General features: G+C 45.6%; 1 protein-coding gene across 1 annotated transcript in view; it reads right to left on the bottom strand.

The window, feature by feature from the left end:
* Nucleotides 1-1,014: 1,014 nt before the first annotated feature.
* The window catches only part of LOC132571065 (zinc finger protein ZFP2-like), a 28,848-nt gene continuing 16,781 nt past the window's right edge, over nucleotides 1,015-13,081 (bottom strand). Inside the window, exons 6-9 of the mRNA XM_060237720.1 lie at nucleotides 10,708-10,830; nucleotides 8,819-8,944; nucleotides 5,276-5,365; nucleotides 1,015-3,484 (exon numbers count right to left, since the gene is read on the bottom strand). Of these exons, the coding sequence (XP_060093703.1) occupies nucleotides 2,154-3,484; nucleotides 5,276-5,365; nucleotides 8,819-8,944; nucleotides 10,708-10,830 (1,670 nt within the window). The 3' untranslated portion in view covers nucleotides 1,015-2,153. The remainder of the gene's footprint in view (nucleotides 3,485-5,275; nucleotides 5,366-8,818; nucleotides 8,945-10,707; nucleotides 10,831-13,081) is intronic.

Below are 13,081 nucleotides of genomic sequence, written 5' to 3'. Positions count from 1 at the left end.
TGCTGAATTCTAGGATTAGACAAACCTTCTAATATTTTTCCCCTCAAAAATGGGAAAATAACCAAAACATATCAAGCAGACAGATGGAAATCTTCCTCATGCCACTGTGGCCACATAGGAGAAAGTAATTTTAAAAGTATGATGGGAGTAAGGTTTTATTCTGACAATTAGAATTCAAGAAGCATGTCAAGGTACATGCTGAGCTGATATAATTTAGTACCTCTTCCAGTGATGTCAGAAGTGTGTGACATACGCAAATGAGTTGTGCTAATGAACTCTGGCACCTCTTCTTCTACAAAATGACCCCTGCCGGCAGCTACTGTGCTGCCAGAGTAGGGATGCAGACATGACTGCTGAAGACAAGCAGAGGCAGGACCAACATATCCACGAGGCACAGTACCGAGAGCGCACAATACTTTTAGGGGCCCACGAAAATGTTTTAATTTCTTTTAAAATCAGAAGGGGGGAAATGAACATTTAGTGTTGAATAAAAGAAAAAAAAACGCAGATTTATACCCCGCCCTTCTCTCTGAATCAGAGTCTCAGAGCGGCTTACAACCTCCTTTACCTCCTTCCCCCGCAACAGACACCCTGTGAGGTGGGTGGGGCTGAGAGAGCTCTCACAGCAGCTGCCCTTTCAAGGACAACTCCTACGAGAGCAATGGCTGTCCCAAGGCCATTCCAGCAGCTGCAAGCAGAGGAGTGGGGAATCAAACCTGGTTCTCCCAGATAAGAATCCATGCACTTAACCACTACACTAAACTGGCTCTTTTAATTTTTTAATTTAATGTTTTAATTTTTTTCCCCCTCCGATCAGAAAAAAAATGTTCAGAGCTCACAAAAATCTATTAATTTTTTTCCTAAAACAGATTTTTTTGACGTATTTAAAGTTATATCAAAACAATTTTTATTATTATTATTATGGTGGGAACAGCCCACAAAGGCTTAAGTACTTTGTGCCCACAAAACTTTTAGGGTCCACACAAATGTTGTAAAAAAGAAAAAAATAACATGTAGTAGTAATAATTTATTTAACAACTTTGTTATATGCAGTATTTTTTTGTATTATAGCGAGCAGCTTAGTGACTGTAAAACTGTATGGCCGATATGGCCTCACTCATAGGTGCCAACTGAATGATATGCAGCCAAAAGAGAAATACAAATGAAGTAGCAAAGATAGAACCAAAGGTTTCCATGATAAACCAGCCTCTGAACAACTCTAAATGATAACACTTCTTATTAGAGACAGTAAAAATATTTCCAACCTACACCCAAGATAATTACAACAATATACAAACAGGAACAGCTTAGTGGCTATAAACTGTATGACCAATATGGCCTCCGCCATAGGTGCCAACTGAAGGATGGCACATTGGAGGCTTATTTAGCTTCAGCGCAGTTTACTTCTCTGGTATTTGAGCAAAAACCCTATGGTAGACACATTGGTCCAGGGTCAGCTGGGCGTGGGTCATTTTCTGGCCAGCTGATTGGTGGCGGGTCTACCTCTACCAGGGTCTGGCAGCCCTAAAAAATATTTTAACTGTATTTGTAGAAAGATGAATAATAGATTAATATAATCCAACCTGGATTATATTTGACTTTATACCAATGCAGTGGTAAAATATAATGTTTAATATTTTTATGGAGGAAGGCAGCAGGCTCGTGAAGGTAAAAGTACCTAGGGCCCATGAAAGTCATAATGCTGCCCTGGACAGAAGAACTTTGGGAAACTGACAGTGAGATCTTTCCATCTTGATTTGGTTTTCTATTTCCAGGTGAGCCAGGCTGCATAGTGGTTACAGTTTAGAGACAGACAGGAACCTAAAAATTCTGGTTCAGCTCAGGGTTTGGGGTGGTCCTGAGCCAGCCATGCTTGAGCTGGCCAGTTCAGATGCCTCCTTCTCCTGGCCATGGCAAAAAAAGGGAGGGATTGCCAAGAAAAGGTTAAATGTCTGGCAGCCATCTTTAATGATCCATTTTGGTTCCCACCACTGGAAGCAGAGGAAAGTGAAACCCACTGGTGAAATGGCTGAAAGCCACTTCAGGAATCTGTTTTATTTTGACGGCTTGGTTTCTTCCCTGTGTGGGCTACTGTCACTACCCATACTATGAGCATTCAAAGAGCTTTCCCCTTGTGCGGGCTCTTTGATGCTCTAGAAATCTACTGTAACTGAATCTCTTTCCACCTCTAAGCAATCAGAAGGCTTCTCGCCTGTGTGGGTTCGTTGATGCTGCTGAAGTGTGCTACTGTGGCGGAATCTCTTCCCACATTCTGAGCATTCAAATGGTTTCTCGCCTGTGTGGGTTCGTTGATGCTGTTGAAGAGTGCTACTGTGACGGAATTTCTTCCCACACTCTGAGCACTCAAAAGGCTTCTCCCCTGTGTGGGTTCGTTGATGCTGTTGAAGAGTGCTATTGTGCCTGAATCTCTTCCCACACTCTGAGCATTCAAAGGGCTTCTCCCCTGAGTGGATTTGTTGATGCTCTTGAAGATCACAACTGCGATTGAATATCTTTTTACACTCTGAGCATTCAAAAGTTTCTTCTTTTATGTGGGTTCGTTGATGCCGCTGAAGATGGCCATTCCGACTGAATTTCTTCCCACACTCTGAGCATTCAAAAGGCTTCTCCCCTGTGTGGGTTCTTTGATGCTGCTGAAGATGGCCACTCCGACTGAATCTCTTCCCACACTCTGAGCATTCAAAAGGCTTCTCCTCTGTGTGGGTTCGTTGATGCTGTTGAAGAGTGCCACTCCGACTGAATCTCTTCCCACACTCTGAGCATTCAAAAGGCTTCTCCCCTGTGTGAGTTCTTTCATGCAGCTGCAAATGGATACTCTGCTGGAATCTCTTCCCACACTCTAAGCATTCAAAGGGCTTCTCCCCTCTGTGGACCTTTTGGTGCACAGTGAGATCTGATCTGTATCTGAAGTACTTTCCAAACTGAAAGCGTTTATGTATCTTCATTATACCAGGTTTTGGGAAGCGTACTATGCGCATTCTTTCATCAGAGAACACCATTCCAGTCTCTGAGCAGATAAATTGTGTCTCTCCTGAGTGAACAAGGTCTGAATGCTGAACAAGGTCTGAATTCTCTGAAAAGCTCTTGCCACAGTCTGAGCAGCTATGAGGTTTCTCTCCTGTATGTGTTCTTTGATGTCTACAAAACTCTGAACTGCCAATCATGGTCTCTCCACTCTCCAGGAATTGTTGGGTCTTCTTTCCACTGTGCATTTCTAAATGGATGTTATATTGGCTTGGATCTGAGATGTTCCTTACACACTCCAAGCCCTTGTCTGTTTCCTCCACCATGGGAATGACTTCTTGGAAATCCCCCCCTTGGCAAGGAATGCGTTTATCCACTTGACTACCTTTCTGTCTCCTAGGTGTTCCTTGATCCCTGAAGTTTTCCCTCAAGCCTTCATTCTGAATTTCATCTGGTGATAGAGGATGCAGTTCCTCATCCTCATTCCACTGATCATCCTCTGTTGGAATAAAGAGAGAGATTCTGTTAGAATCCACACAAGGAGGTCTCATCCGCACCTGAAGTTCCATCCACACTCCAAATATTTCAGTGACTTCTTCCTGCTGTACACTGAAGTGTGCACTAGTTATACACTTCCAAAGTACAGTAAGCCCCTCACATCACAGATGTTTGTTTGAGACTCTCACCATTTATATGGCTCCCCACGTGTGTCTTCTTGTATGTGAAGTGTGAAGAAATGCATCTTGGGATGGAGGTTTGAAGTGTTTTATTTTTATTTTTGCTGATTTCTATTCCGCCCTATCCCGTGAACAGACTCAGAGCAGGTTACAACACGTTAACGATCACAATAAGACCAAAGCAATTAAACCGTTCAAACTATTAAAATAATAAAACAATAAGCAGTTAAAATTGCTCGATTTCAGGTGGAAGAAAAGTCATAATATAAACAGAAGCTGAATCAATGCTGCATCAATAGGCCCAATGAAAGACGGAATACTGTGGCAAGGAAGGCAGGACTAGATATACTATGGACACCCGCTGCCTCATCTAAAGGCCTGGAAGAACAAACCACTGTGCTAGAAAATGAAAGAATCTCCTTATTCATTCAATTGTAAGGCATAAGTCCATTCATCAGTGGAGTAAAAGGAGTCCATATGATCAAGGTCAGCTATGAAGGGTATAGTATTCTTATTTTCTATATCAGAAATTCACTTCAATTCGCCAGTATCTGAAAAGTTCTCTTTCCAAGGTTATGGTCGGAGATTCTTGGAGCCATATATCTTATTTTTCTTTGGTGCTGTGCTGATTATTGTCATTTTTTTATATATGAACTGTTATTGTTTATACTTATTTTTGAGTAAGAGTTTCATTTTCTAGCACAGAGGTTTGTCCTTCCTGTCTTTGGTTTCTTGTCACCCAAAGGCCTGGTGGAACTGTGTATTCTTCCCCAGCTGCTGCAGAGGTTTGGGCTGGGTTGCCATCAGGACACTGATACAAAATGGTTGAATTTGTATAAACACATTAATAGACGCCTTGTTGTCTGTTGTAAGTACACGTTATTGAATGACTACTTTTGTACTTTGTTGAATGACTACTTTTGCACATTGTATGTTTATGGTTTCAGTACTATACAGTCTGCTCCCAGTTTTTGTATCAGTACGTTGATGGCATCTAGCTATATCTGTTAACGCACAGCCTATCAAACACTGTCCCATCTAATTTGGCCAAAGGTTTAGGGGCCATGGTTGGATGGCTAAAACAGAGCAGATTGAAACTGAATCCTCAAAAGACTGAGGTTCTCTGGCTGGGGAGGGGTGATTCAGGGCTGGGGTGACATCACCTGGCTCTTGATGAGGCACCTTTAAAACTTGTGCCAACCACCAAGAGCCCAGGTGTGGTCTCGGATACGTTCTTACCAATGGAGGCCCAAGACACGGATGTTGCCATGCTGGAGTTTTTACAGTTGCACCAGATCGGGCAACTGGCCCCCTTCCTGTCTCCCTCCAACCTTGCCACAGAAATCCATGCAACAGTCACCTCCAGGTTGGGTTACTGTAATGCCCTCTATGTTGGCTTACCCTTGAGACTGATCGAGAAGCTGCCACTGGTCCAGAACACAGATACCTCTCCCTCTGCTTTGAAAAAATCTGGGACCACGTAATCATGGAAAAATGCAGATCACCTCTCCTCAACTGAAATCCATCCCAGAGCTACCTCTTTTGAGGAGAAATGACTTCCATTTTTTGAATGCACTGCAATCAATGATATAATGCCAATCAACACGACTTACCAGGAATTTCTTTCTCTATAATTCTTTCTTCATTTGCTTTTTCTAGCTTTCCTGGGTTTCGGATGATGCCAGATGCTGCTATTGATACATCTGTAAGTTAGGGAAATGGATGAGTACTTTCAATGTGCCATTATACTGATTCTAATGTATCACCTTTTTAATGAAAAAATAACACTTGCATAATCCTGGAGTTTGTTTAGATCATTAGACTGCTGATAATTTCACTGCATTCTGTCTCAATCTCATGTATAATTTATGTTCCTCATATTTACTTTGTATATGCTTTGCTACATAAAAACATAAGAGAAGCCATGTTGGATCAGACCAATGCCCCCCCAAGTCCAACACTGTGTCACACAGTGCCATCAGGAGGTCCATCAGTGGGGCCAGAACACTAGAAGCCCTCCCACTGTTGCCCTCCCTGCCAGCACCAAGAATACAGAGCATCACTGCCTCAGACAGAGAGTTCCAACAATATGCTGATGGACCTCTGCTCCATATGTACCTCTGCTCCATATTTCTTTTGAAATTTGAGGGGCGGGGTGGGTGGGACCACAGCTACCTGGGTGCTTACAGCCACCCCTTTTGAAAGCACACGCCCAACCAGTGCTCTGCCAGCTGCACTGGCTCCAGGTTGAGTACCAGGTCAGATTCAAGGCTTTGTTATTAAGCTTTAAGGCCTTAAATGGTCTGGGACCAGCATACCTTCAGGACCAGTGCTTGTAGAGAAAAAGTTAGGAAAGCTAAAGCTCAGTATGAGCTTAGGCTGGCCAAAGATGCTAAAAACAACAAAAAAGGGTCCTTTTCTTATGTTCAGAGTAAGAAAAAGAGCAAGGACAATGTAGGCCCATTGCGAGGGCAAGAAAGTGAAATTGTAACAGGTAATGAAGAGAGGGTGGAACTACTCAATTCCTACTTTTCCTCAGTCTTCTCTTCTAAGGCAAATGGTGCTCAAAGTGGCAAAAACAGAACATATAAGGAGGGTATGAAGTTCCAACCTAGGATCCGCATAGGGGTAGTACATAAACACCTAGTTTCTTTAAATTAAACTAAGTCCTCAGGGCCAGATGAATTGCATCCAAGGGTTCTAAAAGAGCTTGCGGATGTAATTTCTGAGTCTCTGGCTATTATTTTTGAGAATTCTTGGAGAACAGGAGACGTGCCGGAAGACTGGAGGTGAGCGAATGTCGTCCCCATCTTCAAGAAGGGGAAAAAAGACGATCCGGGTAACTACCAACCTATCAGCTTGACATCTATACCTGGAAAAGTTTTAGAACAAATCATCAAACAGTCGGTCCTGGAACATTTAGAAAGAATGGATGTGATTACTAAGAGCCAGCATGGTTTTCTCAAGAACAAGTCATGTCAGACTAACCTGATCTCTTTTTTTGAGAAAGTGACTACCTTGCTGGATCGGGGGAATGCTGTAGACATCGTTTATCTTGATTTCAGTAAGGCTTTTGATAAAGTTCCACATACTATCCTTGTTGACAAGTTGGTAAAATGTGGTTTGGATCCTGTTACCGTTAGGTGGATCTGTAACTGGTTGACAGATCGCACCCAAAGAGTGCTTGTGAATGGTTCCTCATCCTCTTGGAGAGGAGTGACAAGTGGAGTGCCTCAAGGATCTGTCCTGGGACCTGTTTCGTTCAACATCTTTATCAATGATTTGGATGAAGGAATAGAGGGAACGCTTATTAAATTTGCAGATGGTACTAAATTGGGAGGAGTTGCAAACACAGAAAACGACAGAAACAGGATACAGGATGACCTTGACAGGCTGGAAAACTTGGCTAAAATCAATAAAATGAATTTTAACAGGAATGAATGTAAAGTTCTGCATTTAGGTAGCAAAAATCCAATGCATGGTTATAGGATGGGGGAGACTTGTCTTAGCAGTAGTATGTGCAAAAAGGATCTAGGGGTCTTAGTGGATCATTTGCTGAACATGAGTCAACAGTGTGATGTGGTGGCTAAAAAGGCAAATGCAATTTTGGGCTGTATCAACAGAAGTATTCACAGGATCGTCATTGCTGTCAGATGGCCATCTAGCCTCTGTTTAAAAACTTTCAAGGACGGAGAGCCCACCACCTCCCGAGGAAGCCTGTACCACTGAGGAATCGCTCTAACAGTCAGGAAGTTCTTCCTAATGTTCAGCTGGAAACTCTTTTGATTTAATTTCAACCCACTGGTTCTGGTTCTACCTTCTGGGGCCACAGAAAACAATTCCACACCATCCTCTATATGACAGCCCTTCAAGTACTTGAAGATGGTGATCATATCACCTCTCAGCCGCCTCCTCTCCAGACTAAACATCCCCAGCTCCTTCAACCTTTCTTCATAGGACTTGGTCCCCAGACCCCTCACCATCTTCATCGCCCTCCTCTGGACCCCTTCCAGCTTGTTTATATCCTTCTTAAAATGTGGTGCCCAAAACTGAACACAATACTCCAGGTGAGGTCTTACCAGAAAGATTAAAGCGATACCATCACTTCACGCGATCTGGACACTATGCTTCTGTTGATACAGCCCAAAATTGCATTTGCCTTTTTAGCCACCACATCACACTGCTGACTCATGTTCAGCATATGTCCTATATTGTTTTAAGTGTTCTATTGAAATTGTTTAAACCGTTTTATTTATTGATATGTTGGTATATGCCGTACACCACCCTGAGCCTTCCAGGGGAGGGAGGTTTATAAACTGAATTAATCAAATTAAGATCTGGAGGAGGCTGCCTTTGTCAGGTGCTGGCCTAGATTTAGGGAAGAGGCTTGAAGTTAATGGAACTCCTGTGAAAATCTCCTATGATAAGGAGCCTCTGTTATATTTAACAACTGATAGCACAAGACAGAGGGACAGGTAGAGGAATGCGTTTTACCCATTTCTTTTGAATCCCTTGCTCAATCTGGTGCTATGCTAAGATTATGCTTATAAACATTATCTTATTAGTAAATGCTTTATAACTTTTGATCCTGGAAGTGGTTCTCTGTACCACATAGACCTCCACCATCTTGGACATGCAATTTGAAAAGGAGCCCCAAGGGTGCACAAGGCTGCAAGCTGTCCCCATGGTAACCAGGTGCTGGTTAGCGGGGGATGCAGAGGAAAGGCCTCAGAACTTGGAAGGGAAGCTGGGAGTCCTGACCTTCTCAGTGGGTGGCAGAGGTTGACCTGAAAGAAAAAAAGGCCCTCCAGATGTTTGGAAAACCTCAGAGGGCAGGGTGGAAGAGGGCCTGCAGGTCAGACAGGACCATTCCGCTACATGAAGTGAGAACTGTTTTCCCACTGAAGCTCTTTCCGCACTCCAAGCAATTACATGGTTTCTCTCCTAAAGGAACTGGCGTCTGTGAAATGACATTCATTCTCTGGCTGAAGGTCTTTGCAAAGGCCACACTTTCATTTCCATTTTTCCCAGGAGTGGGTTTTCTGGTTTGTGCGTAGGCTTTTTCCCCCTTCTCTTTTTGATTGACCTTTCTCCTTTGACTGGGATTTCACAGAAAACCCCTCCTTGGCAAGGAATGGGCTTACCTCTCCTCTTACCTGCATGGCTTTCCTCCTGCCTCTGTGGTCCATCTCCTTCTCCCAAGCTTCCTTCAGCAGCATCATTCTTGGCATTTTCCAAAGAGAATTCCTGGAATCCCCCGGTTGTCTCCTCTACATCAGCCGCTGGAATAAAGGAAGAGTTTCCATCAGCACCCAAGCAAGAAGCCAAGCCACCAGTCAGGCCCTGCAAGTCCTCCATCAGATCTTCTTTCCTCTGAAACCCAGCTGTTGGTCACACATTAACCCAGCCAGGTCCTCTAGTACAGCTGAGTTCATATTCTTCCTATTCCTCCCCTCCCCACCCCTCTCTGAATGTACTTCAACAGGGAAAGTGGCAAAGATTCCTTCCCCTGCTAGTTCCACTTGATGTGTCATGCAGCTCTTCCGATTCTCTGCTCTTGATGATTAAATACAAGAAGTCACCAACCAAGAAGTTACCCAGTCCTGCAGAGAGTGTCCTAGATGTGGTGAGAGCCAAGATGGAGTTGGTTTTCAGCTTTCCAAAAATACATGTTTGTTACGGTCCACTGAGAACCCAGTAGCTCCCAAAGCGAACCCCCATGGTTTCTGAAGAGGTCCCATTTGTTATGGGGGCAGGTAATGACCAACAAGAAAAGCAACCCAGCAGTGGCTGGCCACCTACACTCAGAGCCATTTTCTTGCTATCTCCAAACCATTCTTGGGGCCTTGGCTGTCTATTGTCTAATGTGCAGCCTTGTCTGAATCATCCAGGCATTTCGGCCTTTTCTAGAAGCACAGAGTCAGCCTGTCTCTCTGGAATAAAAAGCATGTGATTCCGCTGCCTTTGGGTGAACCTGGATTCCACCACCACCACAACAGAGGGTGCTGTGTCATTTGGCTGAAACTGGTTACAACCAGTTTGGTGTAGTGATTAAGTGTGCGGACTCTTATCTAGGAGAACCAGGTTTGATTCCACTCCTCCATTTGCACCTGCTGGAATGGCCTTGGGTCAGCCATAGCTATCGCAGGAGTTGTCCTTGAAAGGGCAGCTGCTGTGAGAGCCTTCTCAGCCCCACCCACTTCACAGGGTTTCTGTTGTGGGGGGAGAAGATATAGGAGATTGTAAGCCGCTCTGAGTCTCTGATTCAGAGAGAAGGGCGGGGTATAAATCTGCAGTTGTCATTGTCGTTCCCCTTGGGTTGCAGTGTTAACTGGTGGGATTATCCCAGGAGTGGCCAAACCTGCTTAACATAAGAGCCACATAGAAGAAATGTCAGATGTCTGAGAGCCACAAAAGATGAATGTCAGATGTTTGAGAGCCACAAGGAAGGAAGGAAAATAGATGGGGGAGGGAGGGAGAGGTGGAAAGAAAGCAATTTTACCTTTAAATGCATTCTCCAAGCTGCTGGTTGGCTTGGAGAAGGGCTTTAAAGAGAGAAATGCCTTCCCCAATTCGCCCAACAGGGTGCGGGTGGGGGCCCCAAGAGCCACACAATATGTGTGAAAGAGCCACATGTGGCTCCCAAGCTTCAGTTTGTTCACCCCTGGATTATCCACTGGAGGCCACCCCTGAAAGGTAGAACAGCTCCAAAGAAAACACTCAAACCCATCTCCACCTAAGAATGAAGATCTCCAGGAGACCACAGTAGGAAACGGCTAATGTGCCTTTGGCTTCATCCGGCGGGGCTACTCTTAGGTAAAACCCCCACCCCTGCCCTGGAATATCCATGCAGCTCCTCAACAGCTACACCTGAGCTCAGCCCCAGAAGGAGCTCCCAAATCTCTACATCCCAGGCCCAGAAGGCCCCCCTCCCTCCTTACCAAGTGGGCTTGATCACTCTACCGAACGTTGCCTAGAGGCGAAGAGGAAAGGTCCCCTGCTATTCCTTGCCCATTCCCTTGACATAACCATGAAGGATACTCACTGGCAGGCAGCTCATGTGGGAAAGGAAGAGTCTCCTGAGATCTTCCAGAGAAACCCTCCTGCCATTCTTCGGGCACAAAGCCTTCGTTGCTCTCCACTGTAGACTCTCTTACATTTCTGGCTTCTGCAGCATAGAAAGAGACAGAAAGTTACATAAAGCTGGGAGTCCAGACCTGCTCAATGGGCAATTCCTACAAAAGTCAGGGGTGGCAGAGGCTGACCTGAAAGAAAAAAAGTTCCTCCAGATGTTGAGAAAACCTCAGAAGACCGCAGATTTATACCCCGCCCTTCTCTCTGAATCAGAGTCTCAGAGCGGCTTACAATCTCCTTTATCTCCTTCCCCCACAACAGACACCCTGTGAGGTGGGTGGGGCTGAGAGAGTTCTCCCAGAAGCTGCCCTTTCAAGGACAACTCCTACGAGAGCTAAGGCTGACCCAAAGCCATTCCAGCAGGTGCAAGTGGAGGAGTGGGGAATCAAACCCGGTTCTCCCAGATAAGAGTCCGCACACTTAACCACTATGTCAAACTGGCTCTCAGAGGGCGGAGTGGAAGAAGGCCTGCAGGTCAGACAGGACCATTACACTACGTGAAGTAAAGACTGTTCTCCCACAGAAGTTCTTTCTGCACTCCAAGCAATTATACCGTTTCTCTCCTAAGGGAACTGGCATCTGTGAAATGACATTCATTCTCTGACTGAAGACCTCTGCAAAGGCCACACACATGCACGGAGCAAAAGCTCCGCACACATCTTCTAGTCATAGTCATGTTTTGGATCCGTTCACTCCCCTCAGCATGGAGGAAGTTGACAGAATTGTCTCCACTGTACACTTGACCATCTGCAGCTTGGACCTGTGCCCATCCTGGCTAATTAAAACTAGCTGGGTGGAGCTACGGGATCCTTTGAGGGAAATTGTCAACAGGTCGCTATCTGAAGGGATCTTCCCTCAGCCTCTTAAGGAGGCAATGGTCCACCCTCTCTTTAAAAACCCAAAATTGGACCCGGCCATAGTGGCAAATTATCGGTCAGTGTCAAACTTGCCTTTTCTGGGCAAGATTGCTGAGAGGGCAGTAACACTGCAGCTGCAGAGTTTTCTGGAGGATGCTTCCATGCTAGACCCTTTTCAATCTGGCTTCCACCTGGGACATGGGACAGAGACAGTTCTGGTTGTCCTCAGGGATGACCTCCAGAGGCATCTGGGTCAAGGTGGTTCGGCAGTACTGTTGTTGTTGGACCTGTCAGCTGCGTTCAACATGGTCGACCATCAGTTACTGGCCCACTGGAATCCAGAGGTTGGCCTTACACTGGCTCTCCTCTTTTTCCCAGGATCAGGACAAAGGGTGGTGATAGGGGGGCAGTTGTCCCGACAACACCTGCTTATACGCGGAGTGCCACAAGGGGCGGTTCTCTCCCCGATGTTATTCAGCATCTACATGTGCCCCCTTGCCCAGATTGCCTGGAGATATGGGCTGGGAGGCCATCAGTATGCAGATGACACCCAGTTCTATCTGTTGGTGGGTGACCGGTCTTACTGCGCCCCAAAAAATCTGGCCCAGGCTTTACAAGCCATGGCAGGGTGGCTCAGGCTGAGTTAACTGAACCTGAATCCAATGGAGGTCCTGTATCTAACTCCGTTGGACCTGCCATCTGCATTCAACATGGTCGACCATCAGTTACTGACCCACTGCCTCGCAGACACTGGGATCCAGAGGTTAGCTTTACACTGGCCAGCTGACCTCCAATGAAGACGGAGATCCTGTTATCTAACTCACGGCGGCCCGGGAGTGGAGATTACACTACCAGCTTTCAATGGGGTGCCACTTACATTGGCGCCAAAGAGTTTAGGGGGTGCTCCTGGATCGCTCTTTAACAATGGAGGCCCAGGTGGCAGCCACTGCCAATTTGGCCTTTTACTCAGCCGCCCTGAGCCTGCCTTGGCGGGGAGGGCAGGGTATAAATAAAAATTTACTTACTTAATACCTTTGGCTGATAAGGCAGCAGGTTCCTTTCTTTGGCAACAGTGATCCATGCTACGGTCATCTTGAGACTGGATTACTGCAATGCCCTCTACATGGGTCTGCCCTTGTCTCAAACCCAGAAGCTTCAGCTGGTGCAGAATGCTGCAGCCAGGCTGTTACTGGGGCTTCCTTTACAGGTTTACCCATTGCATACCGGATTCTTTTCAAGGTGCTGGTTCTTACCTTTAAAGCTCTATATGAAGAAGGATTTATATCCCACCCTATACTCTGAATCTCAAGAGTCTCAGACTGGTCACAATCTCCTTTTACCCCCCACCCCCCACCCACAACAGACACTCTGTGAGGTAGGTGGGGCTGAGAGAGCTCTTACAGCAGCTTCCCTTTCAAGTACAACTTC

The sequence above is a fragment of the Heteronotia binoei genome, chromosome 5, assembly GCF_032191835.1.
Source record: "Heteronotia binoei isolate CCM8104 ecotype False Entrance Well chromosome 5, APGP_CSIRO_Hbin_v1, whole genome shotgun sequence".
Lineage (NCBI taxonomy): Eukaryota > Metazoa > Chordata > Lepidosauria > Squamata > Gekkonidae > Heteronotia > Heteronotia binoei.
This window is presented reverse-complemented; position numbering and strand designations above follow the sequence as displayed.